We start from the raw sequence: 20,955 nt of genomic DNA, 5'->3' as shown, positions 1-20,955 counted from the left end.
TTGTTTCCAGGAATTCAGAACGGGAGTAGAATCTCCAATCAATCTGTTTGGGAATACAGGAGGAACCTCTTCAACCAGAGAGTGGGAAGAATATCAAACTAGCTCCCACAGGGAACAATCAGGATGAGTAGTATCATTTTAAAGAGGAAGGTGGATAAACTTGAGGGACAGAAGACTGGAACAATATGGTGATTGAGTGAGTGAAGGGGATGTGCCAAGAGGCCAGTGTAGAGCAGATGCACCAGCATGAGGCAGAGGGGCAGAATGGCCTGTACTGTACAGTTCTGCAGACAGTACTCCATTTGTTTCTGGGATTATGGGAAAGTATGTCTTGACGATGGGAGAATTTGAGAGTGCAGTGGTTAAACTGCTAGACACAAACATCATTAACAAATGTCCTACTAACAATTACTGAAAAGAGACTCAGGTATTTTATTGCTTTAAAAGTGACATTGCAAATACAGTAACAATCTGTAGATACATGAGATTTGGTGTGTTTGGTTAGTGCTGCTTTTCTATCACTTAGCTTTGCAGATTTCTGCTTGACTTGTGTGTTGTTCAAGCATCACTTGGCTGTCTGAGAGAGACATAAGTTGTGTTTGGTGAAATGGTACACTGTGTGGAGCTGCGTTTACTAGCAGCTGGTTCAGTGTTTGTCTGGGATGTGCCTCATCCTGAACTGCAGGAAGAAAGCTCAGTGCAAGCACAAGAGAGAAAATCTTTGATGATGGGCACAGGTATCAGGACACAGCCTGACAGGGTCACTCATCATTTTGGAGTCAGCTCAGCACAGCGATAGGGCAGGAGGAGGCCATTCAATCCTCTGTCCAAGTTGATCATTGGTCAGAATCCTGGAATTCCCGCCCTAAGGGCATTGTGGGTCTACCCACAGCACATGGACTGCAGCGGTTCAAGAAGGTAGCTCACCCCCACCTCACCTACTGCTACCCTCCCTTTCTCACCCATACCCAACCTTTCTGCCTCACCCATATACCTGCCTCACCCATATACCTGCCTCACCCATATACCTGCCTCACCTATGTCCCACTCTCCTCACCCATATCCCACTCTCTGCCTCACAATTATTGGAGTCTTGTTTGCTTTCTTCCGGACCTATCCTTTTCAAAGTTTGTGAGAAGATTTGTAGCTCGGGTGCTCGTTGTTGTGGTTCTGTTTGCCGAGCTGGGAATTTGTCTTGCAAACGTTTCGTCCCCTGTCTGTTTGTCCTATACATCAGGAGCATTTCTGAACTGACAGCCAGACTACTGCGACCACTAGGACTCATAACAGCACACAAACAAACAGCCACTCTCAGACAACAACTCACCAGAACGAAGGACCCGATACCCAGCATGAGCAAAACCAATGTAGTGTACAAAATCCCATACAAGGACTGCACAAAACACTACATCGGACAAACAGGAAGACAGTTAACGATCCGTATACACGAACACCAACTAGCCACGAAACGACACGACCAGCTATCCTTAGTAGCTACACACGCAGATGACAAGCAACATGAATTCGACTGTGACAACACTACCATTATAGGGCAAGCCAAACAGAGAACAGCCAGGGAATTCCTAGAGGCATGGCACTCATCCACAGACTCTATCAACAAACACATCGACCTGGACCCAATATACCGGCCACTGCAGCGGACAGCTGGAACTGACAACCGGAAGCGGCAGAGACAGGCCACTATAAATGCCAGAGGAAACATCACAGAAGCGCTTCACAGGAGGCTCCCAAGCACTGAGGATGTCACCTAGACAGGGGATGAAACGTTTGCAAGACAAATTCCCAGCTCGGCGAACAGAACCACAACAACCTATCCTTTTATTCTGACTCTTGTCTGGGTTTAGCATGAGGAAGAAGTTGGTGCTGGTTAGACTTGTGTGACTGAAGGTTTGCAGCGACAGACAGATGCAGAACTTCTGAAGCACCTCCTGTTGGGGGAGAGAGAGCAATCCCTGCAGAATAGGGGCCAGGAATGAAGAAATCTGACAGAAGATGAATCACAGTTAATCTGAGAATGAGAAGCTCACCCCTATTGGATGGAGCTGTCTAGGAAAGGACACAGCATGTGGAATTGGTTTGGACGTTGGATACAAAGTGAAAGGAGAGGGTCCAGGAGACTGAAACCATCTGTGCTTTAGAGGTTTCTGTGATGATGTTTCTGTCTTGCGACATTGACTCATGGCCAAGTTGAGCACAGGTCAGGAAGCTCTCGTGGGGGTCAGTTGTGAAGTATCTCATGGGTGAACCGTTTCTGTTGCCCAATATTCAGACAGGTTATTCCAGCCACAGCACAGCTCAGCCACACCTGCAAGATGGAAAATAACATTCCTCATTTGCACTGAACATCTTACAGCCATTGCCTCCTCTCCCCAACACCCCACCCCCATCAATCCCTCTCCCCAACACCCCACCCCCATCAATCCCTCTCCCCAACACCCAACCCCCATCAATCCCTCTCCCCAACACCCCACCCCCATTAATCCCTCTCCTCAACACCCCACCCCCATCAATCCCTCTCCCCAACACCCCACCCCCATTAATCCCTCTCCTCAACACCCCACCCCCATCAATCCCTCTCCCCAACACCCCACCCCCATCAATCCCACTCCCCAACACCCCACCCCCATCAACCCCTCTCTCCAACACCCCACCCCCAATAATCCCTCACCCCCAACACCCCACCCCATCCCCATCAGTCCCTCTCCCCAACACCCCACCCCCATCAACCCCTCTCCCCAACACCCCACCCCAAATAATCCCTCACCCCCAACACCCCACCCCATCCCCATCAACCCCTCTCTCCAACACCCCACCCCCATCAATCCCTCTCCCCAATACCCCACCCCCATCAATCCCTCTCCCCAACACCCCACCCCCATCAATCCCTCTCCCCAACACCCCACCCCCATCAATCCCTCTCCCCAACACCCCACCCCCATCAATCCCTCTCCCCCAACACCCCACCCCCAATAATCCCTCACCCCCAACACCCCACCCCCATCAACCCCTCTCTCCAACACCCCACCCCCATCAACCCCTCTCTCCAACACCCCACCCCCATCAATCACTCGCCCCAACACCCCACCCCCATCAACCCCTCTCTCCAACACCCCACCCCCATTAATCCCTCTCCCCTAACGCCCAACCCCCATCAATCCCTCTATCCCAGCACCCCACCCCCATCAATCCCTCTCCCACACCACCCCATGCCCATCATTCCCTCTCCCCAATATCCCACCCCCATCAATCCCTTGCCCCAAAACCCCACCCCCATCAATCCCTCTCCCCAACACCCTATCTCCATCAATCCCTCTCCCCAACACCCTATCTCCATCAATCCCTCTCCCCCCAAAACCACATCCCCATCAATCACTCGCCCCAACACCCCATCCCCATCAATCCCTCTCCCCAACACCCCACCCCCATCAATCCCTCTCCCCAACACCCCACCCCCATCAATCCCTCTCCCCAACACCCCACCCCCATCAATCCCTCTCCCCAACACCCCACCCCCATCAATCACTCGCCCCAACACCCCATCCCCATCATCCCCTCTCCCCAAACACCCCACCCCCATCAAACTCTCTCCCCCAAAACCCCACCTCCGTCAAACCCTCTCCCCAACACTCCACCCCCATCAATCCCTTGCCTCAACCATCCACCCCCATGAATCCCTCTCCCCCAACACCCCACCCCCATGAATCCCTCTCCCCCAACACCCCACCCCATCAATCCCTCTCCCCCAACACCCCACCCCATCAATCCCTCTCCCCCAACACCCAAACCCCATCAACCCCTCTCCCCCAAAACCCCACCCCATCAATCCCTCACCCCGAACACCCCACCCCCATCAATCCCTTGCCTGCAACACCCCACCTCACCAATCCCTTGCCCCAACCATCCACCCCCATTAATCACTCTCCCCCAACACCCCATCCGCATCAATCCCTCTCCCCAATGCCCCACCTCCATCAAACTCTCGCCCAACACCCCATCAATCCCTCTCCTCCAACACCCCACCTCCAACGTTCCCTCTCCCCCAAAACCCCATCCCCATCAATCCTTCTCCCCAACACCCCACCCCCACCAATCTCTCTCCCCAACACCCCATCAACCCCTCTCCTCCAACACCCCACCTCCAACGTTCCCTCTCCCCCAACACCCCTCCCCCACCAATCTCTCTCCCCAACACCCCATCAACCCCTCTCCCCCAACACCCCACCTCCAACGTTCCCTCTCCCCCAACACCCCACTCCCACCAATCTCTCTCCCCAACACCCCATCAACCCCTCTCCTCCAACACCCCACCTCCAACGTTCCCTCTCCCCCAACACCCCACCCCATCAACCCCACACCCCAACACTCCACCCCCATCAATCCCTCTCCCCAACACCCCACCCCCATCAATCCCTCTCCCCCAACACCCCACCCCCATCAATCCCTCTCCCCAATATCCCACCCCCATCAATACCTCTCCCCCAATATCCCACCCCCATCAATCCCTCTCCCCAACACCCCACCCCCATCAATCCCTCTCCCCAATATCCCACCCCCATCAATCCCACTCCCCAACACCCCACCCCCATCAATCCCTCTCCCCCAACACCCCACCCCATCAACCCCACACCCCAACACTCCACCTCCATCAATCCCTCTCCCCAACACCCCACCCCATCAATCCCTCTCCCCCAATATCCCACCCCCATCAATCCCACTCCCCAACACCCCACCCCCATCAATCCCTCTCCCCCAATATCCCACCCCCATCAATCCCTCTCCCCAACACCCCACCCCCATCAATCCCTCTCCCCCAACACCCCACCCCCATCAATCCCTCTCCCTGAAACATCTAGGATCAGGTGACTCAGCCAGGCTAAATTGTCCATAGTGTTATGTCCATTAGTCAGGGGTAATGGAGGGGAATGAGTGTGGGTGGGTTATACCTCTCCAGGTCGGTGTGGGCTAAATGGCCTGTTTCCACACTGTAGGGAATCTAATCTAATCTAATCTAATCCACTGTAGCCCCCCTCCCCCAACTGTCCACCCCCATCAATCCATTCCCTCAATCACCTTACCCCCTTGCCCCCTCTCCCATAACATAGGGATCTCACAGAAACATATGAAATGCTGCTGGGCCTGTACATGCTCGATGTGGGAAGACCGTTCCCCGTGTGAGGACGTCCAGAACAAGGGCTCACAGTCTAAGAATAAGGGATGAGCCATTCGGGACTGAGATGAGGAAGAATCTCTTCAGTCAGAGAATTGTGAACCTGTGGAATTCTCTCCCACAGGAACCTGTTGGGGGCAATTCATTAGATAGATTCAAGAGGGAGCTGGATGTGATCCTGAGGGTAAAGGGATCAAGGGGTATGGGAAGAGGGTGGGAATGGGATACTGAGATTGCATCATCAGCTGTGATCCTATTGAATGGTGCAGGCTGGAAGGGCCGAATGGCCTCCTCCTGCGATTACAAAGCTAGTCCCTTTTTCTCTAAAAGTTGTTCCTTGGCTCAAGGAGACTCTGTCCTTGATTTGTTTTCAGAGAGAGAATAAACCAGGCCGGGCTCCGATCAGTCTGGTTTGGTACAGAGATGAAAAAGGATTTTGAGATGCCTTTTGTTTATATGTAAGCAGATGAGATTTCAGGCCAAAGTGGTCACGTTTTAGAAGTGACCTGTAGAAAGAAAGGGGATTGGTCAGCTCTTTAGGTAAAAACAATGACTGCAGATGCTGGAAACCAGATTCTGGATTAGTGGTGCTGGAAGAGCACAGCAGTTCAGGCAGCATCCAAGGAGCTTCGAAATCGACGTTTCGGGTAAAAGCCCTTCATCAGGAATAAAGGCAGTGAGCCTGAAGCGTGGAGAGATAAGCTAGAGGAGGGTGGGGGTGGGGAGAAAGTAGCATAGAGTACAATGGGTGAGTGGGGGAGGGGATGAAGGTGATAGGTCAAGGAGGAGAAGGTGGAGAGGATAGGTGGAAAAGAAGATAGGCAGGTCGGACATGTCAAGGAGACAGTTACTGAGCTGGAAGTTTGAAACTAGGATGAGGTGGGGGAAGGGGAAATGAGGAAACTGTTGAAGTCCACATTGATGCCCTGGGGTTGAAGTGTTCCGAGGCGGAAGATGAGGCGTTCTTCCTCCAGGCGTCTGGTGGTGAGGGAGCGGCGGTGAAGGAGGCCCAGGACCTCCATGTCCTCGGCAGAGTGGGAGGGGGAGTTGAAATGTTGGGCCACGGGGCGGTGTGGTTGATTGGTGCGGGTGTCTCGGAGATGTTCCCTAAAGCGCTCTGCTAGGAGGCGCCCAGTCTCCCCAATGTAGAGGAGACCACATCGGGAGCAACAGATACAATAAATGATATTGGTGGATGTGCAAGTAAAACTTTGATGGATGTGGAAGGCTCCTTTAGGGCCTTGGATAGAGGTGAGGGAAGAGGTGTGGGCACAGGTTTTACAGTTCCTGCGGTGGCAGGGGAAAGTGCCAGGACGGGAGGGTGGGTTGTTTGGGGGCGTGGACCTGACCAGGTAGTCGCGGAGGGAACGGTCTTTGCGGAAGGCGGAAAGGGGTGGGGAGGGAAATATATCCCTGGTAGTGGGGTCTTTTTGGAGGTGGCGGAAATGTCGGCGGATGATTTGGTTTATGTGAAGGTTGGTAGGGTGGAAGGTGAGCACCAGGGGCGTTCTGTCCTTGTTACGGTTGGAGGGGTGGGGTCTGAGGGCGGAGGTGCGGGATGTGGACGAGATGCGTTGGAGGGCATCTTTAACCATGTGGGAAGGGAAATTGCGGTCTCTAAAGAAGGAGGCCATCTGGTGTGTTCTGTGGTGGAACTGGTCCTCCTCCAGCACTCTAGCTGAGCTGAGCAGTTTTAGTTCAGTCTTGAACTGGGAAGTTCAACAGGGAGCTGTGTGGAAACTCTCTCTTTCTGCTCTTCAACTTCAACCTGTAAGCATGTGTTCCATTTATACTGGATTTTAAAGGGAGTTTGCTTATTAGGACTGTTGTGTATATTCGGAACAGTATTATTAAGTCTAGTTGGATAGGTTGAGTTCTGTAGGGATTCTTTATTCTGTTCTTTGTGTTTCATTGTGTAATTTTGTGAATAAATGTTTGTTTTAAAATCTAGCAGTCAACCTAGCTATCTTTCTCTGGGTAATTTTCACTGTACACTTACTGAAACAAATTGCAAAGTTACCGTCTGGGGCTGCCTGCTTAACAATGTTTTGAGTGCTCTGGCCTAGTCCGTAACAGTGCACTATTTTCTGTTCTATGTCACACCTTCCTCTCAGCACCTCACCCCTCATCCCTCTCCCCCAACACCTCAACCTCCCCCCCAGCCCAAAGAACATCTCTATGACTCAATAACTACCCCTCAACCTCCCCCCAACTCTCTCATGATGCTGGAGAATCCTCCAATCCTGTGAAACCATTCGATTGGGTCACCCCTTCACCCTCGATACTCGAGGGACTACATGGTGAATGTGTCCAATAAAAACAGAAATGCTGCAGATACCCAGCAGGCCAGACACTTACCCGAGAATTTTCTGCATTTATTTCAGACTTCTCAAATCTGTGGTCTTCTGTTTACCATTTGTCATTGAACCCTTTCAGCCCGGGATTATTCTGGTGAATTTGCTCTGTCCTCCCCACAGCCAGGCAATATCTCAATCCCGTGGTGAGGGGGCCAGTGTGGAACAGGAGAGTGGCTGTGACAATAGGCTCCAATATCCAAGCTGACACAAGGCTATAATAAGAGACTTCTTACCAAAACTTACCAAATAAACCACAAAGATGAGGTAGAAGAGCAGAATCACCCCAATGACAACGTAGAGCCAAACTCTGTCCAAGTGCTCAATATAATCCACCACAAAGTAAGCATTGATAATCAGGATCAGAAGGATGATTAAAACACCGACTATCTTACAAATCCTGTAAGGACAGACACAATGCAGACTTCAAGAGCAGTCGAGCAAGATATTCAGTCACTGACTGACTAATATCCGAGAGTCACTTACTGAATCTTTATCACAGCTTGATCCACTGACTGTCCCTGTCCTGGGAGTGTTTGATGGGGACAGTGTAGAGGAAGCTTTACTCTGTATCTAACCCTGTGCTGGTCCTGTCCTGGGAGTGTTTGATGGGGACAGTGTAGAGGAAGCTTTACTCTGTATCTAACCCTGTGCTGTCCCTGTCCTGGGAGTGTTTGATGGGGACAGTGTAGAGAGAGCTTTACTCTGTATCTAACCCCATGCTGTCCCTGTCCTGGGAGTGTTTGATGGGGGACAGTGTAGAGGGAGCTTTACTCTGTATCTAACCCCATGTTGTCCCTGACCTGGGAGTGTTTGATGAGGACAGTGTAGAGGGAGCTTTACTCTGTATCTAACCCCATGCTGTCCCTGTCCTGGGAGTGTTTGATGGGGGACAGTGTAGAGGGAGCTTTACTCTGTATCTAACCCCATGTTGTCCCTGACCTGGGAGTGTTTGATGAGGACAGTGTAGAGGGAGCTTTACTCTGTATCTAACCCTGTGCTGTCCCTGACCTGGGAGTGTTTGATGAGGACAGTGTAGAGGGAGCTTTACTCTGTATCTAACCCCATGCTGTCCGTGACCTGGGAGTGTTTGATGAGGACAGTGTAGAGGGAGCTTTACTCTGTATCTAACCCTGTGCTGTCCCTGACCTGGGAGTGTTTGATGAGGACAGTGTAGAGGGAGCTTTACTCTGTATCTAACCCCATGCTGTCCCTGACCTGGGAGTGTTTGATGAGGACATTGTAGAAAATGTTATACTTTCAGTTGAAAAGAGTCGAGGGAACTTTACCCGTGGTGGTGATTTGCTGTCGGATTACTTACACTCCATTGGTGAACTGTTGCATTAATGACCTGAGGCTGGTGAAGGTCAGGATTGGGATGAGAGCAAATGGGAGCTGTGGAAAGAGCAGGGAAATAACATTAGAGCAGAGACTGACAGCATACAAAAAGGTCACCATTCTGTGAGTCGTTTGATTTTAACACGAACGCGAGGCTTGATCAGCACACGTGTGTGTGTGGGTGTGTGTGGGTGTGTGTGGGTGTGTGTGTGTGGGTGTGTGTGGGTGTGTGTGTGTGTGTGTGTGGGTGTGTGTGGGTGTGTGTGTGGGTGTGTGTGTGTGTGTGGGTGTGTGTGTGTGGGTGTGTGTGTGTGAGTGTGTGTGGGTGTGTGTGGGTGTGTGTGGGTGTGTGTGTGTGTGTGGGTGTGTGGGTGTGTGTGGGTGTGTGTGGGTGTGTGTGTGTGTGTGTGGGTGTGTGTGTGTGGGTGTGTGTGTGTGTGTGGGTGTGTGTGGGTGTGTGTGGGTGTGTGTGTAACAGGGAGCTGCTCAGTGGGACAGGGGTGTGTGTGTGTGTCTGTGTCTGTGTGTGTGTGTGTGTGTGTCTGTGTGTCTGTGTGTGTGTGTGTATGTGTCAGTGTTTCTGTGTGTCTGTGTGTGTGTGTGTGTGTGTGTGTGTCTGTGTGTGTGTGTGTCTGTGTGTGTGTGTGTGTGAGCGATTCAGCATTTATTGTCCATCTGACAGTTAAGAATCAACCACATTGATATGGGTCTGGATTCATTGTTGGATGGACCAGGCCATTAGGGAACCAGATGGGTGTTTCCCCCAAAATATTTGGCAATGGATTCACAGTCATTAATATGCTCTTAGAGTCATAGAGTCATAGAGATGTACAGCATGGAAACAGACCCTTCAGTCCAACCTGTCCATGCCGACCAGATATCCCAACCCAATCTAGTCCCACCTGCCAGCACCCGGCCCATATCCCTCCAAACCCTTCCTATTCATATACCCATCCAAATGCCTCTTAAATGTTGCACTTGTACCAGCCTCCACCACATCCTCTGGCAGCTCATTCCATACACGTACCACCCTCTGCGTGAAAAAGTTGCCCCTTAGGTCCCTTTTATATCTTTCCCCTCTCACCCTAAACCTATGTCCTCTAGTTCTGGACTCCCCGACCCCAGGGAAAAGACTTTGTCTATTTACCCTATCCATGCCCCTCATAATTTTGTAAACCTCTATAAGGTCACCCCTCAGCCTCCGATGCTCCAGGGAAAACAGCCCCAGCCTGTTCAGCCTCTCCCTGTAGCTCAGATCCTCCAACCCTGGCAACATCCTTCTAAATCTTTTCTGAACCCTTTCAATACTCACAACATCTTTCCGATAGGAAGGAGACCAGAATTGCACGCAATATTCCAACAGTGGCCTAACCAATGTCCTGTACAGCCGTAACATGACCTCCCAATTCCTGTACTCAATACTCTGACCGATAAAGGAAAGCATACCAAACGCCTTCTTCACTATCCTATTTACCTGTGACTCCACTTTCAAGGAGCTATGAACCTGCACTCCAAGGTCTCTTTGTTCAGCAACACTCACTAGGACCTTACCATTAAGTGTATAAGTCCTGCTAAGATTTGCTTTCCCAAAATGCAGCACCTCGCATTTATCTGAATTAAACTCCATCTTCCACTTCTCAGCCCATTGGCCCATCTGGTCCAGATCCTGTTGTAATCTGAGGTAACCCTCTTCGCTGTCCACTACACCTCCAATTTTGGTGTCATCTACAAACTTACTAACTGTACCTCTTATGCTCGCATCCAAATCATTTATGTAAATGACAAAAAGTAGAGGGCCCAGCACCGATCCTTGTGGTACTCCACTGGTCACAGGCCTCCAGTCTGAAAAACAACCCTCCACCACCACCCTCTGTCTTCTACCTTTGAGCCAGTTCTGTATCCAAATGGCTAGTTCTCCCTGTATTCCATGAGATCTAACCTTGCTAATCAGTCTCCCATGGGGAACCTTGTCGAACGCCTTACTGAAGTCCATATAGATCACAGCTACTGCTCTGCCCTCATCAATCTTCTTTGTTACTTCTTCAAAAAACTCAATCAAGTTTGTGAGACATGATTTCCCACGCACAAAGCCATGTTGACCATCCCGAATCAGTCCTTGCCTTTCCAAATACATGTACATCCTGTCCCTCAGGATTCCCTCCAACAACTTGCCCACCACCGAGGTCAGGCTCACCGGTCTATAGTTCCCTGGCTTGTCTTTACCGCCCTTCTTAAACAGTGGCACCACGTTTGCCAATTTCCAATCTTCCGGCACCTCACCTGTGACTATCGATGATACAAATATCTCAGCAAGAGGCCCAGCAATCACTTCTCTAGCTTCCCACAGAGTTCTTGGGTACACCTGATCAGGTCCTGGGGATTTATCCACCTTTACCCGTTTCAAGACATCCAGCACTTCCTCCTCTGTAATCTGGACATTTTGCAAGGTGTCACCATCTATTTCCCTACAGTCTATATCTTCCATATCCTTTTCCACAGTAAATACTGATGCAAAATATTCATTTAGTATCTCCCCCATTTTCTGAATTTTTGTGGAATTCAAATTACCATGGTGGGATTTGAACCCAGGACCCAGAAGATTACGTGTGTCCTCAGAATACTTGTCTAATGATGATATCACTAGTCCATTGTCCCCCCCCCCCCTCCCATTTCATATATTCTCAGAATGAAGCAAGGTGCAGTTCTTAAAACCTCATATGCCTTTAGACAAACAGACCATACATAATCGTGGCTGAGACTCTCAAGGTGGTATAGAGCAAATGCTGCACTCATCAATATGTCTGTCAGATGAGACTTCAGTATACATACACCCCTGAAAGTTGCCACCCAGTTGATAGGGTCATTAAAGAGGCACACGGTGTGTTGGCTTTTATTGGTCAAGGGACTGAGTTTCAGAGCCACAAGATCATGCTGCAGCTGTGCAAAACTCTGGTGCGGCCGCACTTGGAGTATTGTGTACAGTTCTGGTCACTGTATTATAGGAAGGATGTGGAAGCTTTGGAAAGGGTTCAGAGGAGATTTACCGGGATGTTGCCTGGTATGGAGGGAAGGTCTTACGAGGAAAGGCTGAGGAACTTGAGGCTGTTTTTGTTAGAGAGAAGAAAGTTGAGAGGTGACTTAATAGAGACATATAAGATACAAGACACATACAAGGGGTGGCATGGTGGCTCAGTGGTTGGTAGTGCTACTTCACAGCACCAGGGTCCCAGGTTCAATTCCAGCCTCAGGTGTCTGCCTGTGTGGAGTTTGTACATTCTCCCCGTGTCTGCGTGGGGTTCCTCTGGGTGCACTGGCTTCCCCCCACAGTCCAGGCTCAGGTGAATTGGCCATGCTAAATTACCCATAGTGTTAGGTACATTAGTCAGAATGAAATGGGTCTGGGTGGGTTACTCTTCAGAGGGTCGGTGTGGACTTGTTGGGCTGAAGGGCCTGTTTCCACACTGTAGGGAATCTAATTTCATGATCAGAGGGTTAGATAGGGTGGACAATGAGAATCTTTTTCTTGCTTAGTGATGGCTAGCACGAGGGGACATAGCTTTAAATTGAGGGGTGTTAGATATAGGACAGATGTCAGGGGTAGTTTCTTTACTCAGAGTGTAGTAGGGGTGTGGAATGCCCTGTCTGTAACAGTAGTAGACCCACCAACTTTAGGGGCATTTAAATGGTCACTGGATAAACATATGGATGAGAATGGGATAGTGTAGGATAGATGGGCTTCAGATTGGTTCCACAGGTCGGCACAACATCGAGGAAGGTGTATGGATGAGCTGCCAGAGGAAGTGAAGGAAATTGGTGCAGTTACAATATTTAAAAGGCATCTGGATGAGTAAATGAATGGGAGGGGTTTAGAGGGATATAGGCCGGGTGCTGGCAAATGGGACTAGATTAGGTTGGGATATCTAGTTGGCATGGACGGGTTAGACTGAAGGGTCTGTTTCCGTGCTGTCCAGTTCTATAACTCTGTGACTCTAATTGTCTGCAAGTTTTCCCCCGAACGGTAATTAGCAGGTCAGGTCAGGTCAGGTCAGAAGATAGTTCATTTTGTAATTTTGGCTCAAATTTTAAATTCAGTGCCGTTCTGAGGGAGAGTCACCCTGTCACAGGTCCCTGCCCCAAGCTCTTCAATTGGATATTAAACTGAAGCTCCCTCAAGTTGTACCGGAGTCTGGTAAGAGGATTCCGAATCACATCGCTCAAAATAAAGTGAGCAGAGTTTCCCATGTGGTTGACTGTCAGTTGCCCTCGGTGACGGGCTATAATTACTCGTGCAGCCAGTGATGCCCGTATCCCATGAACTATAATTAGGGAATAAGATAAAGATCAGCAAAGTGTGCACAGGCCAGGGGCTGGGTGTGTGTGTGGGGAGTGTGTGGGGGGTGGGGGGTGTGTGTGCGGGGGTGGGGTGTGTGGGGGTATGTGGGTGGGGAGTGTGTGTGTGGGGTGTGTGTGGGGGGTGGGGTGTGTGTGTGGGGGGGTGGGGTGGGGGTGGGGTGTGTGTCTGTGGGTGTGGTGTGTTTGGGGGTGTGGTGTGTGGGTGTGTGTGTGGGTGTGTGTGGGGGGAGTGGGGTGTGTGACTGTGGGGGTGGGGTGTGTGTATGTGGTGGTGGTGTGTTTGGGGGTGTGGTGTGTGGGTGTGTGTGTGGCTGTGTGTGTGTGGGCGGAGTGGGGTGTATGTGTGTGGGGGGGTGTGTGTGGGGGCGTGGGGTGTGTGTGTAGGGGTGGTGTGTTTGGGGGTGTGGTATGTGGGTGAGTGTGTGGGTGTGTGTGGGGGGAGTGGGGTGTGTGACTGTGGGGGTGGGGTGTGTGTATGTGGTGGTGGTGTGTTTGGGGGTGTGGTGTGTGGGTGTGTGTGTGGGGGTGGTGTGTGTGTGTGTGGGTGTGTGTGTGGGGTGGTGTGTTTCGGGATGTGGTGTGTGGGTGTGTGTGTGTGGGGTGTGTGTGTAGGTGTGTGTGTGGGGTGGTGTGTTTCGGGATGTGGTGTGTGGGTGTGTGTGTGGGGAGTGGGGGGTGTGTGTGGGAGTGGTGGGTGTATGGGGATGTGTGTGTGTGGGGATGGTGTATGTGTGGGGTGTTTGTGAGGGGGTGGTATGTGTGTTGGGTTGGTGTGGGGGGGGTGGTATGTGGGGGGTGGTGTATGTGGGGGTGTGTGGGGGGGTGGAGGTGGTGTGTGGGGGGTGGTGTATGTGGGGGTGTGTGGGGGGGTGGTGTGTGTGGGGGGGTGGTGTGTGTGGGTGTGTGTGGGGGGGTGGTGTGTGTGGGGGGGGCGGTGTGTGTGTGTGAGTGGTGTATGGGGGGTGGTATGTGGGGGGTGGTGTGTGTGTGGGGGGGTGGTGTGTGTGTGTGGGGGGGTGGTGTGTGTGTGTGAGTGGTGTATGAATGATTACAGCAGCTTGATGCAGTGTTTAGTCTGTTCGCCGAGCTGGGAATTTGTGTTGCAGACGTTTCGTCCCCTGTCTCGGTGACATCCTCAGTGCTTGGGAGCCTCCTGTGAAGGGCTTCTGTGCTGTTTCCTCCGGCATTTATAGTGGCCTGTCTCTGCCGCTTCCGGTTGTCAGTTTCAGCTGTCCGCTGCAGTGGCCGGTATATTGGGTCCGGGTCGATGTGCTTATTGATTGAATCTGTGGATGAGTGCCATGCCTCTAGGAATTCCCTGGCTGTTCTCTGTTTGGCTTGTCCTATAATAGTAGTGTTGTCCCAGTCGAACTCATGTTGCTTGTCATCTGTGTGTGTGGCTACTAAGGATAGCTGGTCGTGTCGTTTCGTGGCTAGTTGGTGTTCATGAATACGGACCGTTAACTGTCTGGACGTGATGGTACAGAGAACACCGAACGGAGAATTCACCACAAAGGTTTACAGGAAAGCCACACACACAGACCAAGTCCTAAACTATGAAAGCAACCACCCCAACACACACAAACGAAGTTGCATCAAGACACTATTCAAAAGGGCCACAACACACTGCAGCACACCAGAACTACAAAAAGAGGAAGAGGAACACCTATACAATGTATTCGCCAAAAACGGATACCCTCGCAATTTCATCAACAGATGCCTAAGGGAAAGACAACGGAACGAGGACATGCCGCAACCCAAAGGACTAGCCACACTACCACACATCAGGAGCATTTCCGAACTGACAGCTAGACTACTGCGACCACTCGGACTCATAACAGCACACAAACCAACAGCCACGCTCAGACAACAACTCACCAGAACGAAGGACCCGATACCCAGCATAAGCAAAACCAATGTAGTGTACAAAATCCCATGCAAGGACTGCACAAAACACTACATCGGACAAACAGGAAGACAGTTAACGATCAGCATCCATGAACACCAACTAGCCACGAAACAACACGACCAGCTATCCTTAATAGCCACACACGCAGATGACAAGCAACATGAATTCGACTGGGACAACACTACCATTATAGGACAAGCCAAACAGAGAACAGCCAGGGACTTCCTAGAGGCATGGCACTCATCCACAGATTCAATCAATAAGCACATCGACCTGGACCCAATATACCGACCACTACAGCGGACAGCTGGAACTGACAATCGGAAGCGGCAGAGACAAATCACTATAAATGCCGGAGGAAACATCACAGAAGCGCTTCACAGGAGGCTCCCAAGCACTGAGGATGTCACCTAGACAGGGGACGAAACGTCTGTAACACAAATTCCCAGCTCGACGAACAGAACCACAACAACGAGCACCCGAGCTACAAATCTTCTCCCAAACTTTGAAGTGTTTAGTCTGTTACTGCTGTCCTGAATCGAGTTTGAGTGATATGATTGTGTTGCAGGTTTGTGTGCACAGAGGATGTACAATGGTAATGAAACCAGTCTCCTGTTCCACATTGATTCATTAAGTTGCAACACTGGGATGATCAGCCAGATCCAACCAGATGCCTCATCCACCCTCACCAGAATACTCTGCAAGACGTTGAGAATATCGTTCATGGCTGACAGGCTGGACATGTCCTGAAACACTGCTACAAACAACGTCGGAATGATCGCCAGCGATCGTGTTAGAGTCACTCGCTTAAATCGGCTGCAAGACAGGTCGAGAAAGCCCTGAGCAGGAACAGTTAGAAAAGGAAATATTAGCAGTGTATTGATCAAATTCCACTTGGACCAGGCAATACTCAGCTATTTGAGATGGACCAAATCAAATCCCCTCAAAATATATAAAGGAGGTAGCCTTGACCCTAACCTTCTCTTATTTTAAAATTAAATGTAAGATATTGCATTCCAGATGCGATTTGATTGGTCAAACTGCTCGATTTTAATCAAACCAGACTTTATTTTTACATCATAGTTAAAATACAAACAAAAAAGTAGAAGAATTGGCTTAACAGTAACTATTGAAATGCTTAACAAAAAGTTATAGGTATTAACTACTACTGATGAACTGTTCTAATAAACACACGCTTGGCAAAGGCAAACTCAGTAATATCGATTGTCTCACATGTAATTCGAGCAGCAAGAAGGGAACGCCCCAGTTTTTAAAAATGTAACAGGGAGACAAGGAAGAGCTTCCACATTCAGCTTCAAGACCCCAGCAGCAACTGCTAAAAGCTAAAACTAAAGTTCCTGGTTCTGTGGGAGCTTGGCCCCACCCACCCAGGCTGCGTTTATTATTCCAACTTTAAGAAAGAATCCATGGCTTCACAAGCTGTTTACTTTATTGGCTTTGAGCGGACTGCTCAGCGCCACTGTCCTCACCTTTCTTCATGAAAAAGAGGACAATATTCACCTCTTAAAGCCGTTGTATTGTCACACATTTCAGGAAGGAATCTTTACAGAAGGAAGGTTTAAGGTTGTAATAGTAATTTCCACATCCACCAGATATCTCAGAGCTGTATGCAGCCAATGAAGTATTTTTAAAGTGTTGGAATTTATTACCCTGTCCCTAGTTGCCCCCTTGAGAGGGTGGGGGTGAGCTGCCTTCTTGAACCGCTGCAGTCCATGTGCTGTGGGTAGACCCACAATGCCCTGAGGGAGGGAATTCCAGGATTCTGACCCAGTGACACTGAAGGAACAGCGATATATTTCCAAGTCAGGATGGTGAGGGGCTTGGAGGGGAACTCACAGGGGGTGGTGTTCCCATGTATCTGCTGTCCTTGTCCCTCTAGATAGAAGTGGGTGTGGGTTTGGAAGGTGCTGTCTAAGGATCTTTGGTGAGTTTCTGCAGAGCATCTTGTAGCTGGTACACACTGCTGCTACTGAGTGTGGGTGGGGGAGGGAGGGGGTGTTTGTGGGTGTGGTCTGAATGAAGTGGGTGTGGACATTGCCAGGCTGTAGTAAACACACAGAGAAGTGAGAGCTGGTTTGAGAGGATTGTAGGTTTTGAACCCTACAGACTCAGGCTCTCGTTCTGTGGTTCAGATCATATGTCACCATGACAAAGCAATGTTTGCATGGACTTAGTGGCTATTCTTAATGTGAATGTGTAATTACCCTTTACTCCACATCTTTCTAAATCTTTCCCTCATTTACTATGTGTGTTATTTCCACTTCTTCCACAGAGAGTAACTATTTCCTTCAGTCAAAGGTGCTGGTAGTGACACAGACTCCAGACCTGATCGGGTCTGTACCTTTAAGGTACATGACATTACAACATTTGACATTCTGTTGTAAAGCTAACTGTCAACACTCCCTCTCAGTGCAGTCAGTCAGGTATCTGTAAGAACACCAATAACAGAACCCAGACTATGTGCATAAGTCTGTGATATTTATCAGTTATACTGAACAGGAGAGGCCCTTTGGCCCATCATATCTGCAATGACAAAAGCCCCTCTAGAGCTACACTAATCCCACTTTCTTGCACTAGGCCCGTAGCCTTGAAAATTATGACATTCCAAGTGTTTGTCCTTTGTGAAGGCCGTGAGGTTTGCTGTCTCAGGCAGTACTCTCCCATGCACTCTGGGTGAAAAGTGTTCTGCTAATTTGGATTGTAAGTCATGTGAATAATTAGTGTTGCAAATAAACTTCAACATATCAGAACTCAATCTCCATGCTAGATTACACTCCCTACAGTATGGAAACAGGCCCTTCGGCCCAACAAGTCCACACCGACCCTCCAAAGAGTAACCCATCCAGACCCCTTTCCTTACCCTAGATTTACCCCTGACGAACGCACGTATATTATACATAATCAATATATTTAAAATAATCACAAACTACATGAAGGGGCATCCAGATGAAGGGGCCATAACCTTAAAATCAGAGAAAGACCATTTGGGAATGATATCAGGAAATCTCCCAGAAAAAGCTGTGGATAGTGGGGTTCAGTTGGAACTTACAAGTCTGAGATTGAGAGATTTCTGTTGATGAGGTGATCAAGGAAAATGGAAAAATGGTTTTGAGGTAGAGTCCTGGGATGATCTAGTGAACTGATTCAAGGGGCTGAATGGACTTCTCTATGTTTCTACGTTCTTGAACCAATCGCTCTTACACCACCCCCATCTCCCCGGATCTATCGCTGCATCTTGCCCACATGCACTGGGAATCTAAGCGGGAGTAATGAGCAAAGGAAGCCAGGTTAGACTTACCTCCATCACAAACTGTCCAGAGTAAGTCCCTGTCATTGTTGAACTTTGACCTGCAGCTAGAATCCCAATGGCCCAGATATAGAGTGCAGGTGATCCAAAATAACATCCGAGGACAACTCCCTGCAAATCCAAACAAACACGTATACAACGGCTGGAAACACATGTCCAAGCAAGACCATGAGAAAACCTGTACACCAAGGCAAATGCATTGTGATAGATACTGGGCTATGGAGAGAGCAGGGAAGTGGGTATGTTTGGGGATTAATACAGAGCTTTGGAAGAGTGGGGCAGTGGGATTAAGGTTTTTGTGAAGATCTGTAGTTCAGTTTATGCTTCAAGGTTTTGGTTGGTTCACCAAATTGATTGGTTTTTTTTTTGCAGTTTTGTCCCCCTCACTGAGTGACATCTTCAGGCTGTGTAGCCTCTGGGTGAAATGCTGTTGTTGTGATCTGTCCTGAACTTATACGGTTCTGTCTGTCACAGCGGGTGGTTCTATTTCTGGTTTTGTACTGTAGTGATCTGTAGATGGGTCTATTTCAACAGGTTTGTATATGGGACCAGTGGGTGAATACTAGGCCTCTAGGAATTCCCAAGGGCTTGACTTTTTTAACCTGTCCCAGCATCATAACGTTGTTCCAGTTGAATTGGTGTCCTCCATTGTCAGTGTGTACTGACATGAGGGAGAACTGGTGGTGTGATGTTTTAAGAACAAAGAACCAAAATAAATTTACAGCCCAGGAACAGGCCCTTCGGCCCTCCAAGCCTGAGCCGATCCAAATGTACTGTCTAAACCTATCGCCCAATTCCTAAGCATCTGTATCCCTCTGCTCCTCACCGACTCATGCATCTGTCCAGATGTATCTTAAATGAGTCTACCGTGCCTGCCTCTACCACCTCTGCTGGCAACGCGTCCAAACGCCCACCACCCTCTGTGTGAAGTACTTGCCACGTGTATCCCCCTTAAACTTTCCACCTCTCACCTTGAAAGTGTGACCTCTCGTTATTGAATCCTTCACGCTGGGAAAAAGCTTGTCTCTATCCACCCTGTCTATACTCTTCATGATTTTGTAAACCTCAATCAGGTCCCCCCCTCAATCTCCTTTTTTCTAATGAAAATAAACCTAACCTACTCAACCTCTCTTCATAGCTAGCACCTTCCATACCAGGCAACATCCTCGTAAACCTTCTCTGCACCCTCTCCAAAGCGTCCACATCCTTTTGGTAATGTGGTGACCAGAACTGTACACAGTATTCTAAATGCAGCCGAACCAATGTCTTGTACAATGCTAACATGACCTGCCAGCTCTTATACTCAATACCCCGTCCAATGAAGGCAAGCATACCAAATGGCTTCTTGACCACTCTATCCACCTGTGCAGCAACCTTCAGGGTACAATGGACCTGCACTCCCAGATCTCTCTGCTCATTGACTTTTCCTAAGGCTCTTCCATTCATTGTATAATTCGCTCTAGAATTAGAGTTGCCTAAATGCATCACCTCACATTTGTCTGGATTGAAATCCATCTGCCACTTTTCCGCCCAACTCTCCAGTCTATCTATATCCTCCTGTATTCTCTGACAGTCCCTTATGCTTTCTGCTACTCCACCAATCTTTGTGTCATCTGCAAACTTGCTGACCATACCAACAGTGCCCTCTTCCAGATCATTTATGTATATCACAAACAACAGTGGCCCCAACACTGACCCCTGTGAAACACCACTGGTCACCTTTCTCCATTTCGAGAAACTCCCTTCAATTACGTGGACAGGGGGAGAATCTGCAAACTCTACACAGACAGTTGCCTGACATTGGGGGATTCGGTGATGGTCACATTGCTGAATGTCAAGGGGTGGTGGTTAGATTGATTCTTGTTGGTGATGGTAGAGCCTGGCATTTGTGTGATACGAATATTACCCGCCACTTGTCAGCCCAAACCTGGAGATTGTTGCATTTGGATATGGACTGCTTCAGTGTCTGAGGAGTCATGCATGGTGCTGAAGATCATGCAATCATCCTCATTCCTGACCTTATGATGGAAAGAAGGTAATTGAGTCGAGTTGGATTAGTCTCTCCAGAATATAATGATGTCTCTCATTAGAAGGGGGCACCTGGTGGTGGTTTAACCTGAGGGTCAGCACGCCTCAGGTGAGGGGAGAGGCTGAGAAGGACAGTCACTCATGGTAACCTCAGTTGGCGAGGGGATTTGAACCCATGCTGTTGGCATCACTCTGCTCTGAGCCAACTGAGCTAACCCCCCAAGGAAGGTCATATAAATAATGTGGATACAAGAACAGGTCAGAAGCTAGGAATACTGCAATGAGTAACACACCTCCTGACTCCCCAAACCCTGTCTACCTTCTGTAAGGCAGAAGTCAGGAATACGATGGAATATGAAGCAACTGAGGATGGATGGGTTTGGGACACTATTCTGTGGAACTCCTGCAGCGGTGCTCTGGAGATAAGGTGACTGACCTCGAAAGTTGCAAAATTTGG

The 20,955-nt window shown here is 49.5% G+C and overlaps 1 protein-coding gene across 7 annotated transcripts in view; it reads right to left on the bottom strand.

Moving 5' to 3' along the window:
* Positions 1-1,656: 1,656 nt before the first annotated feature.
* Positions 1,657-20,955, bottom strand: part of LOC140482508 (natural resistance-associated macrophage protein 2-like) — a 169,253-nt gene continuing 149,954 nt past the window's right edge. For 6 of the 7 annotated variants that reach the window (XM_072580052.1, XM_072580058.1, XM_072580053.1 and 3 more), the window contains 5 exons: positions 18,462-18,581; positions 15,832-15,981; positions 8,864-8,937; positions 7,789-7,942; positions 1,657-2,326 (listed from right to left, as the gene is read on the bottom strand). In XM_072580052.1, coding sequence (XP_072436153.1) covers positions 2,240-2,326; positions 7,789-7,942; positions 8,864-8,937; positions 15,832-15,981; positions 18,462-18,581 — 585 coding nt within the window. In that variant the 3' untranslated portion in view covers positions 1,657-2,239. Of the gene's footprint in view, positions 2,327-7,788; positions 7,943-8,859; positions 8,938-15,831; positions 15,982-18,461; positions 18,582-20,955 lie in introns of those variants that run through there. The other variant, XM_072580059.1, reaches the window with a different exon arrangement.

The sequence above is a fragment of the Chiloscyllium punctatum genome, chromosome 10 (genome assembly GCF_047496795.1).
Source record: "Chiloscyllium punctatum isolate Juve2018m chromosome 10, sChiPun1.3, whole genome shotgun sequence".
In the NCBI taxonomy this organism is placed as follows: Eukaryota; Metazoa; Chordata; class Chondrichthyes; order Orectolobiformes; family Hemiscylliidae; genus Chiloscyllium; species Chiloscyllium punctatum.
This window is presented reverse-complemented; position numbering and strand designations above follow the sequence as displayed.